At 61.9% G+C, this 19587-nt stretch overlaps 1 protein-coding gene across 2 annotated transcripts; it reads right to left on the bottom strand.

The window, feature by feature from the left end:
* Positions 1 to 10121: 10121 nt before the first annotated feature.
* On the bottom strand, positions 10122 to 18896 carry DCAKD (dephospho-CoA kinase domain containing). 2 transcript variants are annotated; one of them, XM_086626589.1, is made up of 5 exons: positions 18845 to 18896; positions 15929 to 16046; positions 13244 to 13447; positions 11287 to 11374; positions 10122 to 10324 (listed from the first exon to the last, which is right to left on the bottom strand). In XM_086626589.1, the coding sequence occupies exons 2-5, from the start codon at positions 16038 to 16040 to the stop codon at positions 10162 to 10164; spliced, it is 567 nt and encodes a 188-aa protein (XP_086482715.1). In that variant the 5' UTR covers positions 16041 to 16046; positions 18845 to 18896; the 3' UTR covers positions 10122 to 10161. The 2 variants fall into 2 exon arrangements, with proteins under 2 accessions (XP_086482715.1, XP_086482714.1); XM_086626588.1 differs by having other exon boundaries at positions 10284 to 10806.
* Between the last annotated feature and the right edge of the window lie 691 nt (positions 18897 to 19587).

Raw genomic sequence — 19587 nt, 5'->3', positions numbered from 1 at the left:
GGGGTGGGAATGGTGCCGGTGGGGGGGAGCAGGGCGGCGGCGGCGGGGGGGCGGGGGGGGCTCGGGGGTGGCGGCGGCGGTGGCCGCTCCGCTCCGCTGCGCTCCGCTGGCTCCGGTGCGCCCCGCGCCCGCCCAGGCCACGCCCACGCCCTCGGACCCCGCCCACCGCCACGCCCAGTCCCGCCCCGGCCACGCCCCGTCCCGAGCGGGACACGCCCCCTCCGCCACGCCCCCCCCTGCGGCCCCCCCCGGCGGTGCCGCCCGCGCCCTCCCCACCCGTGACCGCCGGTTTCTGCGTGGGATCCCGGCCCCGCCGGCCCCCCCCCCCCCCGCCGGGGACCCCTCCTCTGCCCCGGCCCCGCGCGGACCGTCCTCCCCCCGGCGTGGTCTCCCCCCGCCCCCGCCGCCCCCGAGCACCCAGCGGCCGCGTCCCCCCCGGGTCCGGGAGCTGGGGCCGCCACCGGGACCCGTCACCTGCGCCCCCCCGGGGGCGAACCCGCGCGGGACGGTCCCCAGAGCATCCCCAGAGCCCGTCCCGCCTCTCTGCCTCAGTTTCCCCTCCCACGGGGGCTCAGAGGACCCACAGTTTGGGACACCCCAGCTGGCACCCGCCTGGCCAAGCACCCACCACCCAGGAGCACCCATGGGGGTCAACCACGGGCTGGCGGGACGGGATGCCACCGCCAGTGGCGAAGGGCGCAGTGACAACAGGGCACCCACGGGTGCCACCGTGGGCACAGCTCCACCCAGGGCCACGCGAAAGAGCTGTCCCCGGGGGGCCGAGCACCCGCGGGCTCGTGGCACAGGGCCACGCGGCTGCGCCCGCTCCGTCGCCCGCCATCTCCGTCAGCCTCGGTGGGGACAGCAGGACGCGATGGCAAGTGACAGCCGCCGCCAGCGCTGGGGTGAGCGAAGGACGCAAGGCCGGCGGGGGGGACACGCAGCGGGGACAGGGACGGGGGGACACACAGGCATAGAGCAGCCCGGGGGTGCCGCTCCCGGTGCCACCCGCTGCGGGGGTTCGGTGGCCCCAGGTGCCACGGCCGAGGTGGCATCAACCCCAGTGGCACCCACGGGTGAGCTTCCCAGCAGGGCGCATCCTCATCGTCACCCCCTCCTCCCCAAAAACACCCACCCGCCTCGGGTGCCACTAGGGGACACGTAGGGGACGGACCTCAGCCCCCCCGACCACAAAGGGGGGGACACGGGGGACACTCGGCAGCCCATCGATTGCCCCCACGTCCCCCCCCAGCTCCTGCAGAGGCTTTAATTTAATCAGCGTGTAAAAATCAATTAGTCAGCTTTAAGGAGGCAATTATTCCTGGGGGCTTAACGAGGCTTGGGGGGGGCTGATTATTTGCGGGTGGGTGTGCTGCCAGCCCCGCGTCACCCCCCCAGCTGTCACCGTCATGTCACCAGCAACTTCCCCGGTTCTTTTCTCCGTCGCTGTGTGTCCCCCCTCCCCGTTCCTTCCTCGTTATCCTTCTTTTTTAACGAGCGCCTAAAAATACGCCTTGCCGAGGTCGCGGGCTGCGTGAGTCACCCACCGGCACGGGGCTGCGGTGGCCCCGGTGGGCAGGGGGCTCTGCGTGGGGCCAGGGTGGCCACCGTGGGGACACAGGTGGGTCCTGGTTGCATCAGGGCACCCGTCTCAGCTGGAGGGTCAGGGGACGTCCCTGGTCCTGGCCACCATGTTCTCGTGGTGGGGCTACAGCCCCAGGTCACCTTATTGCCATGGGCTACTGTGTCCCCGTGGCATGGCCACCACCTTGGGACACTGTGTCCCAGTCCCAGGTCACCTCGTTGCCACGGGCCATTGTATCTCCGTGCTGCAGCCACCACCCCAAGCCACCTCACCACCACGGGCCACCATGTCCCTGTGCCATGGTCACCACCCCAAGCCACTTCACCGCCATGGACCACCATGCCATGGCCACCACCCCAGGCCACCAAGTCCTCATTCCAAGCCACCTCACTACCATAGGTCACCGTGTCCCCATGGCATAGCCATCATGCTGTGCCACCATATCCCCATCCCAGGCCACCTCACTACCACAGGCCACCATGTCCCCATGCCATAACCACCACCCCAGGGCCACCCTGTCCCCATGACACAGCCACCACCGCGGCCCACCACGTCCCCAGGCTGTAGGGACACCGCAGAGCCAGGATGGCTTCAACGCCACCCTGGGGCAGCAGCACCCTAAGGATGGGGACAATCCCCCAGGTGACCCTGGCTGGTGTCCCCGGGGTGCTCCCTATCCCCGTCCGCAGTGCAGCCCCCCCCATTCCAGCTCCATCCACCTGGGGACAACCTCCAAGGGCCACGTTTGGGAGCGCAGGAGGGGAAAAAGGGACAAAGGCGGGAGGTGGCGGCGGTGACAACGGTGGCAGCGGTGACAACGGTGGCTGCGGCGGCTGCAGCGGCTGCGGCGGCAGCTCTGCTCGACGCCGGCCGCCGCCGCTCCTCTGCAAAGGTTAAGCAAACAGCAGCTCCGGCAGAATCGATGCGCGGCCGAGCCCGCGGCTGTTTGCTTTGGCAGCGTGACGCGGGCAGGTGGGTGGGTGACGCCGAGGGGACGCCGGTGCTGGGGTGGGGGGGGTGAGGGTTCAGCCAAGGGGGGTGGCCGTGTCCCCCCAGCACTGGCTCATTAAGAAGGATTTGGGGAAGGGCGAGGGGGGTCAGGGCAGGATGGGGGTGTTTGTGGGGTGGACGTGGTGCCCGTGCCTCAGTTTCCCCTCCCGGCACTGTGGCCAGGCAGGAGTCACCGCCACTGCTGCTGCCTGTAGGACCACGCGTGGCCAGGTTGGACACGGGCACTGCGCCCACATGGCACCATGGCACCCGCAGCCTGGTCCCACCGCCATGGGTTAGCCCGGGGCGGGGAAGGGGGTGCTGATGGCTCAGCAGTAATTAGGACTCAGAGCCAGAAATAACTAACGACCCCGATGTCAGCCCACGCCAATGATTTTGGGTGCTGTCCCCCAAAATCATGTTGTGTCCCCAGGATGGGGCCTGGGAGGGGCCATGGGAGGGTGGGGGCACTCGGCTGTGGGCAGCGAGGGCAGAGCTGGGCCCTTGGTCCCCCCTAGCTGGGGTGGGCAGGACACCCTGGGGTAGTGGGAGCCTGGTCTGCACGGGCTGGAGCAGAGCTGGGAATATGGCCAGGGCTCCTGAGTTCCCACTTGGGGCTTCTGCTGCTGGTTCCCACCACCCTGGGGGCATCCATCCATCCATCCATCCATCCATCCATCCATCCATCCATCCATCCATCCATCCATCCATCCATTCTTCACCCATCCTTCATCCATCTGTCCATCCATCCATCCATCCATCCTTCATCCATCCGTCCATCCACACATCCATGCAGTCATCTGCACATTGCTCCTTCTACTCATGTACTTCCATCCGTCTTCACATCCATCTATCTACACATTCATCCACCTGTGCATCTACACATCCATCTGCCCACACATCCCTCCCTCCCTCCCTCCCTCATCCATCCATCCATCCATCCATCCATCCATCCATCCATCCATCCATCCATCCATCCATCCATCCACCCCGCCGTGTCCACACATCCATCCATGCATCCTGCCACCCACAGGAGAAGGGCTGGAAGACCAGGCTGGGATCTCCTCTCCCGCTGTCCCTTGGTCCCAAGGAGGGACACCACTCGCCAGACCTGCATCACCTCCGTCTCGGAGAAGACACAACAGCCTCGTTGCGAGGCAGAGATGACTAAAAGTAGGAATTAATGAGTTTCCCAGGCTGTGGATGCCGGGGGAGATATGGCACCAGCATGGATCAACACAGGAGCAGGGAAAAGCCCCCCGCAACAATCCTGAGGTGGAGATGATCCTGGCAGGAGCCAACGCTCACCTCTTGGTGCCAGGCTGGGGAGAAAACGGGCTTAAAAACCCCAGGGCTGGAGGTGCCTCTGGTCAAGGGTGGGCTGGGAGGTGTCCAGTGCCCACGTGCTGTGATGTGTGCCAGAGCTCAGCGGGGCAGCAGGGAGGTGACCGGCATGGGCACCCGGAGGTGTCCCCACCCAACATGCAGCCCAGGAGAGGAGGGACACGCAGGGACAGGGCTGCAGGACGGAGGCGAGGGCAAGGCAGGTCCCAGTGCCTGGCTGGACCTGGGCAGATGGTGCTCCTGGTTGGCTGCCTGCCTGCTGGCTGGTGGCCAGATGGCTAGCTGGCTGGTCAGTCACATGGATGACTCATTGGCTGGTTGCACGCTTGTCTAGAGACCTGGCCATTTGGCTACCTGGCTAGCTGCACGGCTAGATGGCTGGTTGGCTGGCTGGCAGGCAGATGACTGGCCAACTGCTTGGCTGGTTGGTTGGCCAGCTGGCTGGTTGGTTTGGAGGCCAACTAGATGGCTGACTGGCTAGCTAGCTGGTCAGTTGGCTGGCTGGGTGGTTGGTAGCTGATTGGCTAGCTGGCAGGTGGCTAGCTGGTTGACCAACTAACTGGTTGGCTGGTCAGTAGATGGCTAGGTGGTGGGTTGGCTGGCTGGCCAGTTGGCTGGTTGATTGCCTGGCTGGCTGGCTGGCTAGATGGCTGGCTGGTTGCCTGGCCTGTTGACCAACAGGCTGGTTGGCTGGTCAGTTGACCAACAGGCTCTTTGCCTAGCTGGCTGGGTGGCTGGCCAGTTGACCAGTTGGCTGGTTGGCTGGTCAGTTGACCAACAGGCTCTTTGGCTAGCTGTCTGGGTGGCTGGCCAGTTGACCAGTTGGCTGGTTGACCAGTTGGCTGGTTGGCTGGCCAGTTGACCAACAGGCTGGTTGGCTAGCTGGCTGGTTGGCTGGCCAGTTGACCACCAGGCTGGTTGGCTACCAGGCTGGTTGACTAGCCAGTTGACCAACAGGCTGTTTGGCTAGCTGGCTGGTTGGCTGGCCAGTTGACCACCAGGCTGGTTGGCTACCAGGCTGGTTGACTAGCCAGTTGACCAACAGGCTGTTTGGCTAGCTGGCGTTTTGGGTGGCCAGTTGACCAACAGGCTATTTGGCTAGCGGCTGGTTGGCTGGCCAGTTGACCACCAGGCTGGTTGGCTACCAGGCTGGTTGGCTGGCCAATTGACCAACGGGCTGGTTGGCTACCAGGCTGGTTGGCCAGCTAATTGACCAACAGACTGTTCGGCTAGCTGGCTGGCCAGTTGACCAGTTGGCTGGCCAGATGACCCAAGGGACTTGGTGGCTGGCCAGCAGCAGGCTGATTGGCTAGCCGGTTGGCCAGTTGACCAGTTGGCTGGCCAGATGACCCAAGGGACTTGGTGGCTGGCCAGCAGCAGGCTGATTGGCTAGCCAGTTGGCTACTTTAGCCCTGACCACGCAGACATGCCAGCACGTCATATCCCAACGCTGGGCACCGTCCCTCGCCCAACGCAGGGAGCCCAGCTGCAGGCGGGGGGGCAAGGTGGGGGTGCCACATCCCCCCATCTCTGTCCCCGTCACACTGCCTCTCATGACAGGCGCGGTGGGGACTGTCACCCTCCCACCACGCGGCAATTAAGGGCTGCCAGCCCCGCTAATTAATTACGTTGATTGGGCCAGCCAGTGAGTGATGGGATACGGCTGCTCACCTGGCAGCAGAGCTGGGTGGCAGGAGAGGACAGGCTCGGGGACGTGTCCGCCCAGGAGGACGTGGGGTTGGGAGCAGCGGGGACTTGGGCTGCGGTCCCCAGGGTGCCCCATGGGCAGGGGGCCGGGGCGTGACACGGTTGGGGGGTGCGCAGTGACACGGGGCGGCATGCCATGGGACGCGCAAGTGGCGGCACTGGGGGGTATCGGTGTGCGACACCCCGGGGCGTGCAGTGACGGTGACACCGGGTGACACCCCGTGGGCCACACGGTGCCAGCGACACTGGGTGATGCACTGCGGGATGGCAGTGACAGTGACACCGGGTGACACCCCGTGGGCCATGCAGTGACATAGCGCTGTGTGACATCCCATGCACCGGGCACTGACGGTGACTCCGGGTGACAACCCACGGGAGCTGCAGTGACAGTGCGTGGCAGCCGGCGGCCCTGCGGTGACAGTGACACCCCGCACGCTGCGCAGTGACAGTGACACTGTGTGACACCCCAGGGAGCGACGGCGACGCTGTGCCACACCGCGGAGCTGTGCAGCACGAGTGGGACTGTGCAGCCACGGTGACACGGTGTGACAGCCCGGGGGCCGATCAGTGGCAGTGACACTGTGCCACAGCCCAGGGGCCACGCAGGGACGGTGACACCTGTGACACCTGCAGCCGTGCAGTGATGGTGACAGTGCCACAGCCCAGGGGCCACGCAGGGACTGTGACACCCGTGACACCCCAGGGACCACACGGGGATGGTGACACCCGTGATACCTGCAGCCATGCAGTGATGGTGACACCGTGCCACACCTCAGGGGCCACGCAGGGACTGTGACGCCCGTGACACCTGCAGCCATGCAGTGATGGTGACAGTGCCACAGCCCAGGGGCTATGCAGAGACAGTGACATCTGTGACACCTGGAGACATGCAGTGACAGTGACACCGTGCCACACCCCAGGACCACACCAGGATGGTGACACCCATGACACTGGGGGCCACGCAGGGACAGTGACACAGTGCCACACTCCAGGGACCACGCAGGGACAGTGACACCCATGACACCCCAGGGACCACACATGGACAGTGACACCTGTGACACTGGGGGCCATGCAGGGACACTGGTGACACCACACTCAGCCCGTGTGCCTGTCCCCCAGGGGACCCCTCCTTCCTGGGTACTGGGGCCCCCACCCAGCCCACGCCTGGAGACAGTCCCCACCAGGTGATGTCACCGTGTCCCTACAGCCCCAGGGAGGGCGGACACACCTGCCAGCTCCGGGATGTCCACCCTGACCCCACCTACATGGTGGGTGCCCCATGATGGGTGCTGGGGTGCTCTGGGGAAGGGGTGCTCCAGGTGCAGGGTGCTCCAGGAACGGGGTGCACTGGGGAGGGGTTACTCTGGGGACAAGGTGCTCCAGGGAAAGGGTGCATCAGAGAAGGGGTGCAGCAAGGAGCAGGGTGCACCAGGGAGGGGGGTGCTCCAGGGAGGGGGTGCTCTGAGGAAGGGGTGCTCCAGGAGTGGGGTGCACTGTGAAGGGGGTACATTGGGGACAGGGTGCTCCAAGGCAAGGGGGTGCACCAGGGAAGTGGGTGCTCTGGGGAAGTGGGTGCTCCAGCAGGGAGGGGGGCTCTGGGGAAAGGGTGCACTGGGATGAGGTGCTCCAAAGAGGGAGTGCTCTGAGGAAGGGGTGCAGTGAAGGAGGGGGTGCTCTGGGGAAGGGATGCCCCAAGAATAGGGTGCTCTGAAGAAGGGGTGCCCCAGGAAAGGGGGGCACTGGGATGGGGTGCATCAGGGAGGGGGTGCACTCAGAAAGGAGTGCTCTGGGGAAGGGGTGCTCCAGGAACGGGGTGCTCTGAGGAAGGGGTGCAGCAGGGAGGGGGTGTTCTGGGGAAGGGGTGCCCTGAGGAAGGGGTGCAGCAGGGAGGGGGTGTTCTGGGGAAGGGGTGCCCTGAGGAAGGGGTGCTTTGGAGAAGGGGTACAGCAGGGAGGGGGTGCAGCGGGAAGGGGTGCAGCAGGGAGAGGTTGCCCCAGGGAAGGTGTGCAGCGGGGAGGAGTTGCACCAGGAGGGGGTGCAGGGGGGGGGGTGCAGCAGAAGGGGGTGCAGGGGGGGTGCAGAAGGAGGGGGTGCAGTGGGGGGGGTTGCAGCAGGAGGGGGTGCAGTGGGAGGGGGTGCAGCAGGGGCGTGAAGCAGAAGGGGGTGCAGGGGGGGGTGCAGAAGGAGGGGGTGCAGCGGGAGAGGGTGCAGCAGGAGGGGGTGCAGGGGGGGGGTGCAGCGGGAGCGGGTGCAGCAGGAGGGGGTGCAGGGGGGGGGTGCAGCGGGAGCGGGTGCAGCAGGAGGGGGTGCAGGGGGGGGGTGCAGCGGGAGCGGGTGCAGCAGGAGGGGCGGCCGTCTGTCATGATCGCCCCGACAGCCGCAGCGCGATTGATCCAGCCGCCAATTTGCAGCAGTCAAATATTTGGTGTGCTGGCAGCGCAGCGCCCGGCTCCCTCCGCAAACAGCCCCCGGTGCCAGGGGCCGGACTGGCCGCGGCCCGATCGATGGTGGGAGGTGCAGCGAGTTGGGGCGGCCTCAGCGCAGGGGGTCGGGGGGCCATGCTGGCGTTAGGGGACACGGTGCAGCACCCCCGGGCCTCTGCCAGCACCCGTGTCACGAGCACAGGGGTCTCAGCTGGGGCGTCTCCCCTCCCAGCTGGACACGCGTTGCCCTTTGGGCCCCCTCCACGGCCACCGGTTGAGCTGTCGGTGCCACCCAGCAGCCCACGGAGCCGAGCCATGTCACCGGCAGGGGACAGCTGTGGGCTGGGCCGTACGGCCATGGGGGTGGACACGGGGTGTCCCGTCAGCTCGTCCCCACGGCAGGTTCGCCCGGGAGCGGGACCCAGATGGGTCTGCGGATGCCAGGGTGATGCCAGGGCAGCTGCCACAGCTGGGTACCACACGGCACCCACCCATGGGAGGCTCAGGAGCCCTTCCTTGGTGGGTGTCAATGCCTGGGGACACAGCCCACCCAGGGAGCTCAACCCCCAGCTCAGCCGACACCCTCAAACCAGGCACCCCACGGCCACGCCAGCCCCAGCGGGCACCGTGGGGCCCCCCCTGCGACCGCTCGGCTCCCTCGGCCCCGCTAAACGCGTTAGCAGCTGGCAAACGTCAGCAGGGCAGGAGCGAAGCGCCAAATGCGATTACAGACCTGTCTCGTTTTCTCTTTCCCACCCCCCGGCCTCGTCGCAGCCCCATTTATCGCGGAGGCGGCGTGCCGGGGGGGCAAAGCAATCGGAGCTTATCGCGGGCTCAGCCCGTCCTGCTTCAGCCCTGATTTATGGCTGCTGCAAGGGGCTCCTGGCATCGCCACCGCAATTAGAGAGAATTAAAAAGCAGAGGAAGGGACTGGCAGAGGGTTATCGCTTGCGTACGGCTGCCCCCCAGCACGGCTCGAAAAGCTGGGGTACCTGGGATGGGTGCCCCAGTTTGGGGGTGCTCAAGCTTTGTAGCTGCACAAGGTCTCCCAGGCGAGCGAGACGCGGGACCTTTGGGTGCAGGGCCTGGCTCAGAGGAGGGTGGAGGGGGTGGGAAGGGTGCCCAGCCCTGGAAAGGGGCACGTGCTGGTTGGGGAGGGCTGTGACGCCCTGGGAAAGGGGCCTGTGCCCAAAAGCTGGCGCTGGGGACAGGGAGGACGCTGCCTCACTCTGCTGTGGCCCGGCATGCTGGGCCAACCAGCCCAGGCAGGAGTGTGGGGAGGGGGAACGGGAGCTCAGGTGGCCCGGAGGGTCTTGGGGAGGCAGGCAGGAGGTGGGCAGGGGCTGGCAGCACCCACCTTTCTCAAAATGCTGGGACAGGGGAGTGGCAGCAGGACAGGGCTGACCATGGAAGACCACAGCAAGTCCCAGGATTGCATCCCAAGAAGCCAGACCCGCACCGTGGGGTGTCTGGAGCTGACACAAAGCCCTGGTGCCCCAACGCCAAGGAAGCTCCCGGCAGAAGCCGACGCTCCGAGAAGCTCCCTGGGACTGCCACAGGGATGTGTAGCAGGGCAAAAAGCACGAGCGCGCACGTCAGCTCCGCTTGCGCGCGGTGAACTTTACAGAGCGCAGCCGTGCCCGGGCATAGGAACGATCTGGGAACGGGAAAAGAGCAGCGCTGGCAGCCGCAGGTAGCAGCGCCGCGGGGAGCCCGCTGCTGTTTAGCACTTTATTAAAACAAACGCGAAGAACCAGCACCCGCTTCGCCCGGGCTCCTGCGCTCCCGCGGGGAAAGTGCTGCCGAAGGAAAACTCAAACAGCAGTAAATGAGTTTCGACGAGGCAGGTCCTGGGGCTCGGCGCGCTCCGGGGATGGATCAGCCCCTTGGATCCAATCCCAAGGGTGAGCCACAAGTGATGATGGCAGAAATAGGGGGCAGGAGGGAGGGCGAGCAGCCGGCTGAACACCTAACCCATGTGAAATGAGGTGCTGTCTGTCCCCCTCCCTGGAATATTTAACATGTTTCCATGAAATCAACGTGAAAGAAGGGGTAATCCCTAAATTCAGATTAGCTGGGGCTGCGAGCGAGGAGGGGATCAGAAACAGGAGCTTAGAGGCCACCACCAGCTAAGAGATTGTCCTGGAAGACACTAAAGTGCCTAAATTCACCGTACAGATCCATGGGGGAACAACGAGGGTCTCGGCCCCTCCACGGGCCGCAGCCGCGCAAGGGGAGCGCTCCCATCCCACAGGCACAGCTGGAGGGCAAGAACCTGAGCAGGAAGAAAGGAGAGGGAAGACGGTGCAGAGGAAAAAAACCCGTTAAGTTCACCTTGGGAAGTCTGCAAGGAGACGCCTCACCCCACTGTCTGCATTCTGCTGGCACAGCTCATTAGAAGAGGTGGCCTTTCCCTGCCCTTTTCAAACCTGGAAATTCAGACCTCTTCCGCGACAAAAAGAAAAGGTGAATTAAGAGCTGAAATGCCGGAGGAACAGATACACCAGCCCTCCAAGCCCGGCGACAGCCGTGCCCACCGCCAGCCGTGCCCAGAGGAAAGCCAGGGAATCCTCCAGGCGGGCGTGAAGCCCCAGGACCTGCCGGCGCGTGCTCTCCCGGTCCCCGGAGTTGTCGATGACGTGACTCGCTAACTTGAGCTTCTCATCCAGAGGCAGCTGAGAGGCGACGCGAGCTTCTGCCTCCGCCTGGGACAGCCCGTTCCTCTTCATCAGCCGGGAGAGCTGCGTCGGCGGGTCGCTGCCGGGGCGGGAGGGTGGTTCTGAGATGGGGGGGGGCGGGAGGGAAGAGGGGGTTTGCCTGCCTTCCTCTGCACGAGGGGGAAAAACTGGGGTAAAGCGTGGGGGAGAGACGCTCCCCGCTTCATTCTGGAGCTGGTGCAGGCATCCTGTGCTCAGAGCCATGGAGCCAGCACCTGCAGCACTGCCCAGGCTGACCCCACTGCGGGATTTCGGCATTCCACTGCCCGGAACGCCAAGGCAGCACCCCAAACCCTGCCCCAGCCAGGGGAGTGGAGGTTGTGGAAGGCCCAAAGACAGAGATTTCCCCCGTACGGTGGTGCCAGGTTTTGGGAAAACCCCAGTAAGAAGCCCCTCGGACACTAGGACAAAGGAAGGTGTCGCTTCTCACGCCTTCAGAAAAGCTAAATCCTCACCGGAGCGAGAGGGACGTGACGGGCCCCTCCAGCATCCCAGTCCTCGTGGCTCACATGGCACTTACCAATACACCAAGACCGTGTATTTCATAAACTTGGTCAATCTGTCGGTCTCGAAGAGCAGAGGGATGTCGAGGATCACGTAGCGGTACCCTGCAGGAATGACAACACCCCCTCAAAAAAAGGGAAGAGCGTTACTTGGATTCCCAAATCCCTCGTGCTGCACACGCGCCGTGGCCATGGCTGCCCCAGCAAAGCAAGCGGAGAGCTCTGCAGCTCCGCGATCACAGCCGAGAGGAGAGCAGAGCCGGCTGCCCTCCTCCCTCCCAGAGGGAGGAAATGGTTTCGTTCCAAGTTTCCAGAGGAAAAAAAAAAAAAAAACAACAAACCCTAACCTGGATGATCTCAGACCAAAGGTGAAGCTGCAGAAATATAATGAGGAGCTGAAACGAGAGGCTCGGATGGAAGCGGCTGTGCCTGGCTGGCGAGGGCGGCAGCCGCGCCGTCGCTGCTGGCCTCTCCAGGGAAGCAGTGCCCACAGCAGAATGTGCTCCTCTCTTTCACATGTCCAAGACTTGGCCAGGCTGCGGTCCTTTGAGCCGGTGTTTCCCAGCTCAGTGTTCTTCCCTTTTTGGAAAGCTTTGGTTAAGCTGTTCCATTTTTCCAAGGGGAGCAAGGCAATCCTTGCAGACCTCTCACAGCCGTGACACTGAAACACAGGGATGCCTCCGGGCACCGCCCCAGGGCTCAAAACCTCACCAAAACTGGTCAGTTTGGTTTAAAACCACCAGCACCACACAGAGCAGCCGGTGGAGGGGAGCTGGTGACTGCCAGCCACGGTTGTCCCGGACCCTGGCAGCCCACCCCAGGCTCTCCACATGCCTCTGCCCTTCCGAAGTGCCGATTCTCCGGCAGACGGCAGCATGTGGGGACGTCGGAGTACGAGCTGCAAGTCAGGACCTCGCTCCCCCACGTGTGTCCCAGACGCAGGGACATTTCCAGTTTGGCTGGTGTCCCCTCTTTACAACCCAAACGCCCTAACCGAGCCGGTCACGGCAACAAAAGCCTGGACAAAGACATCATCATCCAATAAGCCACCATTTTACCAGCATCTCCGCCCGGAGAGACTTCTTGCTGCCCTACAGCTTGATCGATAAGAGCTTTCCTTACCCAGCGATCCTCAGGGACAACATCCAGCTATCCCAAATCATTAAAACCTGACTAATGAGGACAAAGCAGCCTGCTGGAGACACGCCGTGCTCTCGCCGAGAGGCAGGACAGCATCCGCCTCCTGAGCCTGCAGCCCCGGGTTCAAGACTCCATCTCTGGCTCCCGGCTTTCCGGCCTGTTGCCTCCTTCATGCTTTCTCCTCCTCCTCCTCCTCGTCGCCCCGCAGCAGAGCGCGGCCCCTGCGGTGCCCCTGGCACCGGCCTATTCAGCTGTCACAGGGCTCGGCTTTGATAAGCGCCGCAGAACCAGACTGACTCTATTAAGACATCCTCCTGTCTACACGGAGACCTCCCAAACAGCTGGTGATCTTATCTGGCGTTTGATTAGACCGAGTTTGACAGCTGTATTTGTTAGATTTATCAGGGGAAAAGAGCGGGACTTTGGAAACCACAGCTGTCAGCCCGTTTCTCACCTTATCTAAACCAAAAGGGCTCCGCAGCTTTCGGCGAAGCCCAGGGAGGTTGGGGGCAGGGAAGAACGTTTGGCCATTTCGGAAGGTGTGACATTATCCAGCAAGTAATCTCCGGAGAGGCCTCACAATGCTTTTCTCTGGCCCTGCAGATGTACCTTCAGCCATAGAAGAGGAAGAAGGTGAAGGGCAGCAGTGAAAGGCAGGAAGGAACCCTCCGAACGCCGATGCGAAAGGCCACCAGTGGCAGAGCACAAAGGCTGTCACTCAACGTCCGTTCCCTTTCTCCTTCCCAGTCCCTCTCCCCACTTCAAAACCAACGGCAGAGCAAACAGGGACAGCTCCTGCCTGGGCAGGAGTCCCGGGGCGCTGGCACCTCTTACCTAGCACAAAGTACTTCAGGATTTGCTTCAGCATCTCCTTCTGGATCGCTGGGTGGGTGATGGAGTTGAGCAGCTGCCGTTTCTCCGGGTGGGAGAAGATGATGTTTCCCAGAGCCTGGCGATTTATCTCTCCGTTCTCCAGGAGGATCTCAGGGCCAAAGCAGCGCACTATCTGCCGATGGGCCGCGAAGTGGGGCTGCACCACTGACAACACCAAACAGCCGGAGGTTAGAGCCGGTTGTATGGCACAGTTGGTGTCTGCACCAGCCCCAAACGAGATTTGTTCATTAAATAACCCAGCTCGTTCCCCTCGGTGGGCAGCACACCCACCCGCCAGCATGCGCCGAACCGAGCCTGGCGTGGCTCAGCACTGCAGCCTGGCAGGCACCTGGCATCGGTGCCGCAGGAAAGTGTCTGCAAAAAAAGCCCTCTCAGCCCAAGGTCCCTTTGAGGGCTGACACCCGAGAGATCGAAGCGTCTCACAAAACATTAATTCAGCGCCACAACCCTCCCGTGGGCGTGCTGCTGCTTGGGGTCAGAGGGCAGCAGGGCGGGAGGACTCGCGGACGGCTACCAGCCACGGAACGGGCAGCAATGGGGCTGAGCCGATTCCCACTGCCTGCAGGACGAGGAGATGAGCAGGGAGATCCTACAGGGACCAGGACCAGCATCAGGTTTATTTTAGCTGAAAACTTCAGCGCTAGGTGACCACAGCGCTGACCCCATGTTGCTGCCCTACTATGTCTGCCCCTCTGCTCTGCTCTCGTGAGACCCCCCTGCAGTGCTGCCTTCAGCTCTGGGGTCCCCAACATCAGAAGGACATGGAGCTGCTGGAGCGGGGCCAGAGGAGGCCATGGAGATGATGCGAGGGCTGGAGCACCTCTGCTATGGAGCCAGGCTGAGAGAGTTGGGGCTCTTCAGCCTGGAGAAGAGAAGACTCCGGGGAGACCTTCCAGCACCTTCCAGTACCTAAAGGGGCTACAAGAAAGCTGGAGAGGGGCTTTGGACAAGGGTGTGTAGTGACAGGACACGGGACAATGGCTTTAAACTGAAAGAGGGGAGATTTTGATGGGATCTAAGGAAGAAATTCTTCCCTCTGAGGGTGCTGAGGCACTGGAGCAGGTTGCCCAGAGAAGCTGTGGCTGCCCCATCCCTAGAAGTGTTCAAGGCCAGGTTGGATGAGGCTTTGAGCAACGTGGTGTAGCGGAAGGTGTCCCTGCCCCTGGCAGAGGGGGTTGGAACTGGATGATCTTTGAGGTCCCTTCCAACCCAAACCATTCCATGATTCCATGATTCTACAGCCTGGCTGCTACAAGTTGGCTCTGGCCGCCACTAACGGTTTTTACTACCTTTTGCCTCAGTCACCAAATCCTTCGTGAGAATGAACACAGAAACCTTCCAAGAGATCAGGTCCCCACAGGTATTTGCAGGGACTCTGACGTTACACGAGTGTGTAATTTTAAAGCCACCAAAAAATCACCAACAGAAAGGACGCAGTAATAAAACCATAATTAAGATCAAGCTGAGGCTAACCACAGAGAACGACAGACCGTATATAATTTCCTCTCCCAAATCCAGGAACGTTGCCACAGGTTGTAACCTCAGGCCAAGCTAATAAAAGTCTTTAAGACCAATTTCTCTCTCCCATGGAATTTCACTTGGAGGCAGTTTCAGGATGGGTGAAGTCCATATAGTCAACAAACACATATAAAAAAGGAATTAGAGAAGAATGAAGCGACTGGCAGAAAACCGACACCGACTATCTGTAGTGTTGTCCCATCGTCTCCCAGGGCTTTTAGCACCTCCAGCACATTTTCTGCACCTCGAGGGGAATCCCGGTGCAATAAAACACTAAGAGCGTCGCGGCTTTGCGCGGCGGCACGGTAAGTCCTTCACCAAACAGAACAGCGCCGGCACTTCAGAACGACACCGCCTGCACCACCGCAGACCCGAAACCCTCCGCCTGCGGGATCGGCGGCCCTTCCCGAGCGACTGCTCGCCTGGTCATCTCGTGGGACGGAGGGATTGGCATCCTGCCCTGCGGCACGCAGCTCAGCGGGAGAGCAGGGGCTGCTCCAGTGCTGCCGGGACAACACAGCTGGAGTTCTGGGTCTTTTCTGCAGCTGGAAGAGCGCACTGGGAGAGCAGGTGGGCAGTGCACAGGCACAGACTGAGTTCCCTTTGGTCTGGGATACTTGGAGCCTCTTTTTTTTTTTTTTTTTTGAGAGCATGAAGGCACAAGTAATTTTGTGGACTGATCCCTCGTATTGCCAAACAAGTGACACCCAGCACAAAGGGAAATTCCCACCTAAGTAACCGAGGTACGGGCTGGGTGTGCTGGGGCACGCCAGGTTAGCTGAGGGAATCGGCTTTACAGAGAACCCTGTTTATTTCACCCGGAGTCGACTTTCAAAGCTGGGAAGCATCACACTCCAGGAGAGGGAAACTCGGGGCAAGATCTCCCCACAGTGTTTGTTATCAGGACAAGATCTTAATTTTTTTTTAATTCATTAAAAATGTATCCTAATTCCAATCCCCCTGAGACAGCTGCTCCACGAAGCCTTATCGACATGGGAGGAAAACACTTCTCTAACGTAGCCAGAGCACCCTCTGCTGTCTGCGCTTCCCCCATCGATCCCAGTCGTCAGGGGAACCTCGGAGAGAGATCAGCTATGCCAAACTCACCCTCTCTGGCAATAACATCGGCATCAATCACGGCACAGCCCAGTTCCCGGAGTATGGCCACCACCGTGCTCTTCCCTGAGGCGATTCCACCCGAGAGTCCGACCAGGAACATTGTGCTCTGAAATGGAAAGAAAAGAGCTTAACATCACACCAGGACAGGGCCGTTTTGTTCATGCTGTGCACATCAAATACTCATCCCAAACATTCAAAGCTCATTTTCCTACGTTCTCAGGGCGTCCCTGAGACATCAGCACAATTTTGGCACCCCCCTCAGTTGTGCACCCCTGTTGTACAGGCTGAAGAACAGTGTTGGGTTCAATCAGGTTTCCCTGGACCCTCCTAACTCTGGATGTGCAACCTGAGCCAGCCCTAAGCTCCTCCAGCTGGTTTATCCGCAGCTCCATGCAACTCATTCCGCTTTAGCACCCGCACCCATCGAGCCACAGCCTCACCTACAGCACCCGAAATCAAGAGGAAATTTCTGGCAGGGTTAAGGGCGACTCAGGATCAGTGACAAAGGGGAAGAATTCAGACAACATCTCAGCCGGGACCGGGAAATGTGAGGACTACGAGGGAGAGCCTTGCTTGATCTCGACAGGGGAAGAGGAGAGAAGCCACCTCCAACAGTCGGGACACAAAGCACACAAGCCAGCGAGTAAATCGCATCCCCACGCTACCCAGGAGCCAGCTCGGTCACCGGCAGCCCAAAGGACCCAAGAAATCCCGGCTCCGAGCAGCAAACATGTGTCTGTGAGCTTGCAAACATGGCACTAACCACAGAGTTGGCACTCGCTGCCAGCCCTGGGGCTGGGAGGGAGCCAGTAACCCCTCGGCCGACTTCTCTCTGTTTCTGCACCGAGATCCCTCCCCACTCAATCCAAACCCTGCGACCCTCTCTGCGACCCTCTCAGTCTTGCTTGCGCCCTTTCCCAACCAAAAGGCTCAGCGATGCAGAGGCAGCTGCGGGCGGGAGCGGGGACTCTGGTAAGCAAGGTGCTCTGCACCCCCAAAAAGGCAACAGCCACAGCAGGGTTAGAACAGACCCCAGTGCCCCCTCTGCAGCCCCCATGGACCAACACCAGCCCCAGCCAAGGGCATTTAGGGCTTTGTGCAGCCAAGTCCTGCAAATCCCAAAGAACAGAGGCCCCAACTTTGCTGTCACCTTGTTCGGGGTGATGCCACACTCACAGGCAAGGAGCCTGAATCTCCCAAATCCCAGCTTAGGGCTGTTGCCTCTTGCATCTGAGAAGAAAAAGGCTCCATCATCTTTGGCCAGGAGCCACAGGCTGCTGGTAGGCACCACTCAGCTTCGTCTTGCCCAGAGGAAGGGAGACTCAGCTCCCACCACCTCTCCCAGTGAGCCACATACCCCAAAACCCAACGATCTCTGCCCAACCTGGTTCCTGTGTCACTTCTCCATCCAGACACCAGAGCTGCCAGCCTCAAAAAACTCTGTACATACAGCACGTGGGTACCGACTGCCTGCACCGTCCCCCACGAACAGGGACCACGCCGCTTGGCACCCAAGGGCAGCTGTTAGATGCTGCAGGGTGGCTGAAGATGGGTAAAAACACAGCACCGCTTCCTTTTTGCTAGAAAAAAAAAAGCCACTTTTTTCCTAACTCAATCCTGCCAAAAAAAGCCACTTTTTTCCTAACTCAATCCTGCCAACAGGACCCAGACCCACAGTCTGGGGCACAGGGAGGAGGAGGTGGACGAGTCCTGTGGCAGCTGGAGGCAGTTCAGTACAGGGAGGAAGCAGGAGTTAGAGCAAAAGCCAGCAGCACCTGCCAGCGGCGTCGCAAAGCGCCTTCGCTTCGTGGCTGCCGAGAGCCACGGCCGGCCCGCAGCAGCACGACGTGCTCTCTTCCCTTCCAAGACACCAGACAAACAGATGGGGTTAATTGGAGCAATGAGGACGGGGAATTCAAAGGGAATCAGAAAGGGCACTTGTAATAAACATCGGAGCTTTGCAAGAGGCTGATTTAAATCCCAGGCTCTGGAGCCTTTCCTGGTGTTAGGGTGGGCTCGGCGCAACAGAGGGGCTGTTGCTCTATTTATCACAGCAGGTTAACATCCTGCCTTCCTTGCCAAGGTTTTATACGTCCTCTGCAAGAGCCTGCAAGGAGGAGAATCAGGCCTTTGGTGCAGGGGTGGAGGCTCCACTCACACGTTTCCTTAAAAATACATAAAATCCTCTCCTGCCCATGTAGAGTAAATACCGGGCTTTAACTGCAGTAACCCTGACGCTCTGGCCCTCCCCTCAGCTGGGACTTGCTCCCGAAATCCCTGCTATTTCTGTCCCTCCATCACATACCTCGGCAGGCAGGCGGCTGCTGCGAGAATTACTGCAGGGGTGGAGGAGCGTTTGGAAGGGTTACTCTAGAAACCACGGCCAAACGGGGTTTGAGAACACTTGCGCTGCCACAGGGCCTGTGCAGATGTAAGACCCACGGTACGAGGTATAAATATTTCACGAGCTTGGGTTTGAACTACACACAAGGGGAGAGAGTCCAGCCCGCTCCTGCAGATGTTACAGGCAGGAGCCAGAACGAGTTTTTCCCAAAATACACCATTTTTTGGTGTATTTGGTCTGCGCAAACTAAATCAAATGGAGCGAAACCCGAAACGTGAGCCATGGGGGGCTAGTCAGACTGGAAAACTGGGCGAGTTATTCCTGCTGCGAGGATGGTCCCCTGGGAGATGTAACCCAGAACCCTGAGGAAGACTGAGGTGCCCAAGTTTTCCCCGTGTCTCGACTCCTGGGGTTTTTGAGCATGGCACGAGTGGCTCGCCTCGAGCCACCCAGCCAGCACAGCACGGGGTTGAGGACGGAGCCCAGAGGCACCACGCGACAGCCAACCCTCCTCCTGCTCCCGTCCTCCGCTCCGACCGGGGGCTGGCGCAGTGACAGACCTGGCGCTTGGCTGGAAGAGGCTGCGATAAAGAGGAAAAATCAGAAACTGCATCATTGTCTCGGTGTGGAAACACCCATCCCCCCGTCTGCCGCCATGAACCACCCCCCAGGCCCTCTGGGGCTGAATCGAGCCCCACGTGCTGACGGCTTTCACCGGACACGGCCTGACTGCAACAGCGGCGCTTCCCCGGTTGTCCCGAGCCCGGCCCCGGGCCGTGGCCACCGCCGCGGCTCCTGCCCGGGGCCCGGCGCACGGCTGAGGGGGGCGGGCCGGGCCGCGGGGCCGCTCGGGGAGCGGAAGGGCCGCCCGCAGCGAGCCGGGCCCGGCCGCCGCCCGCGGGCTGCGAGGGCCGGAGCGGGTCCCCTCACGGCGCCCTCACCCACTCACCCTCTGCCCGGCTTCACGCGCGGAGCAGTGTCCCGCGCGCCTATTGGCTGACGGGAAGCGAGGGCCCTCTCCTAGCCAATCGGCGCCGCCCTCATTGGACTCGGCCCGCCCCCTCAAGCGGGAAGCGGGTAGGGGAGCGGATACCGCGGCCTCGGCGAGGGACGGGCGGGACAGTCCACGGCTCTCCGCCACGGCGGGTGGCTCCGCGCCGCCGCCCCGGTGTGAGCGAGCCCTCCCGCTCGCGGAGCCCCGCCCCGGGGTGCCCGCAAAGGCCGACGGGAACTGTAGGCCCGGCACCGGCGCGGCCCGGCCCCCGCATGTCCGCACAGACTACCGATCCCGGCATGCCCCGCT

This window comes from Tauraco erythrolophus, chromosome 25 (genome assembly GCF_009769465.1).
Source record: "Tauraco erythrolophus isolate bTauEry1 chromosome 25, bTauEry1.pri, whole genome shotgun sequence".
Classification (NCBI taxonomy): Eukaryota; Metazoa; Chordata; class Aves; order Musophagiformes; family Musophagidae; genus Tauraco; species Tauraco erythrolophus.
This window is presented reverse-complemented; position numbering and strand designations above follow the sequence as displayed.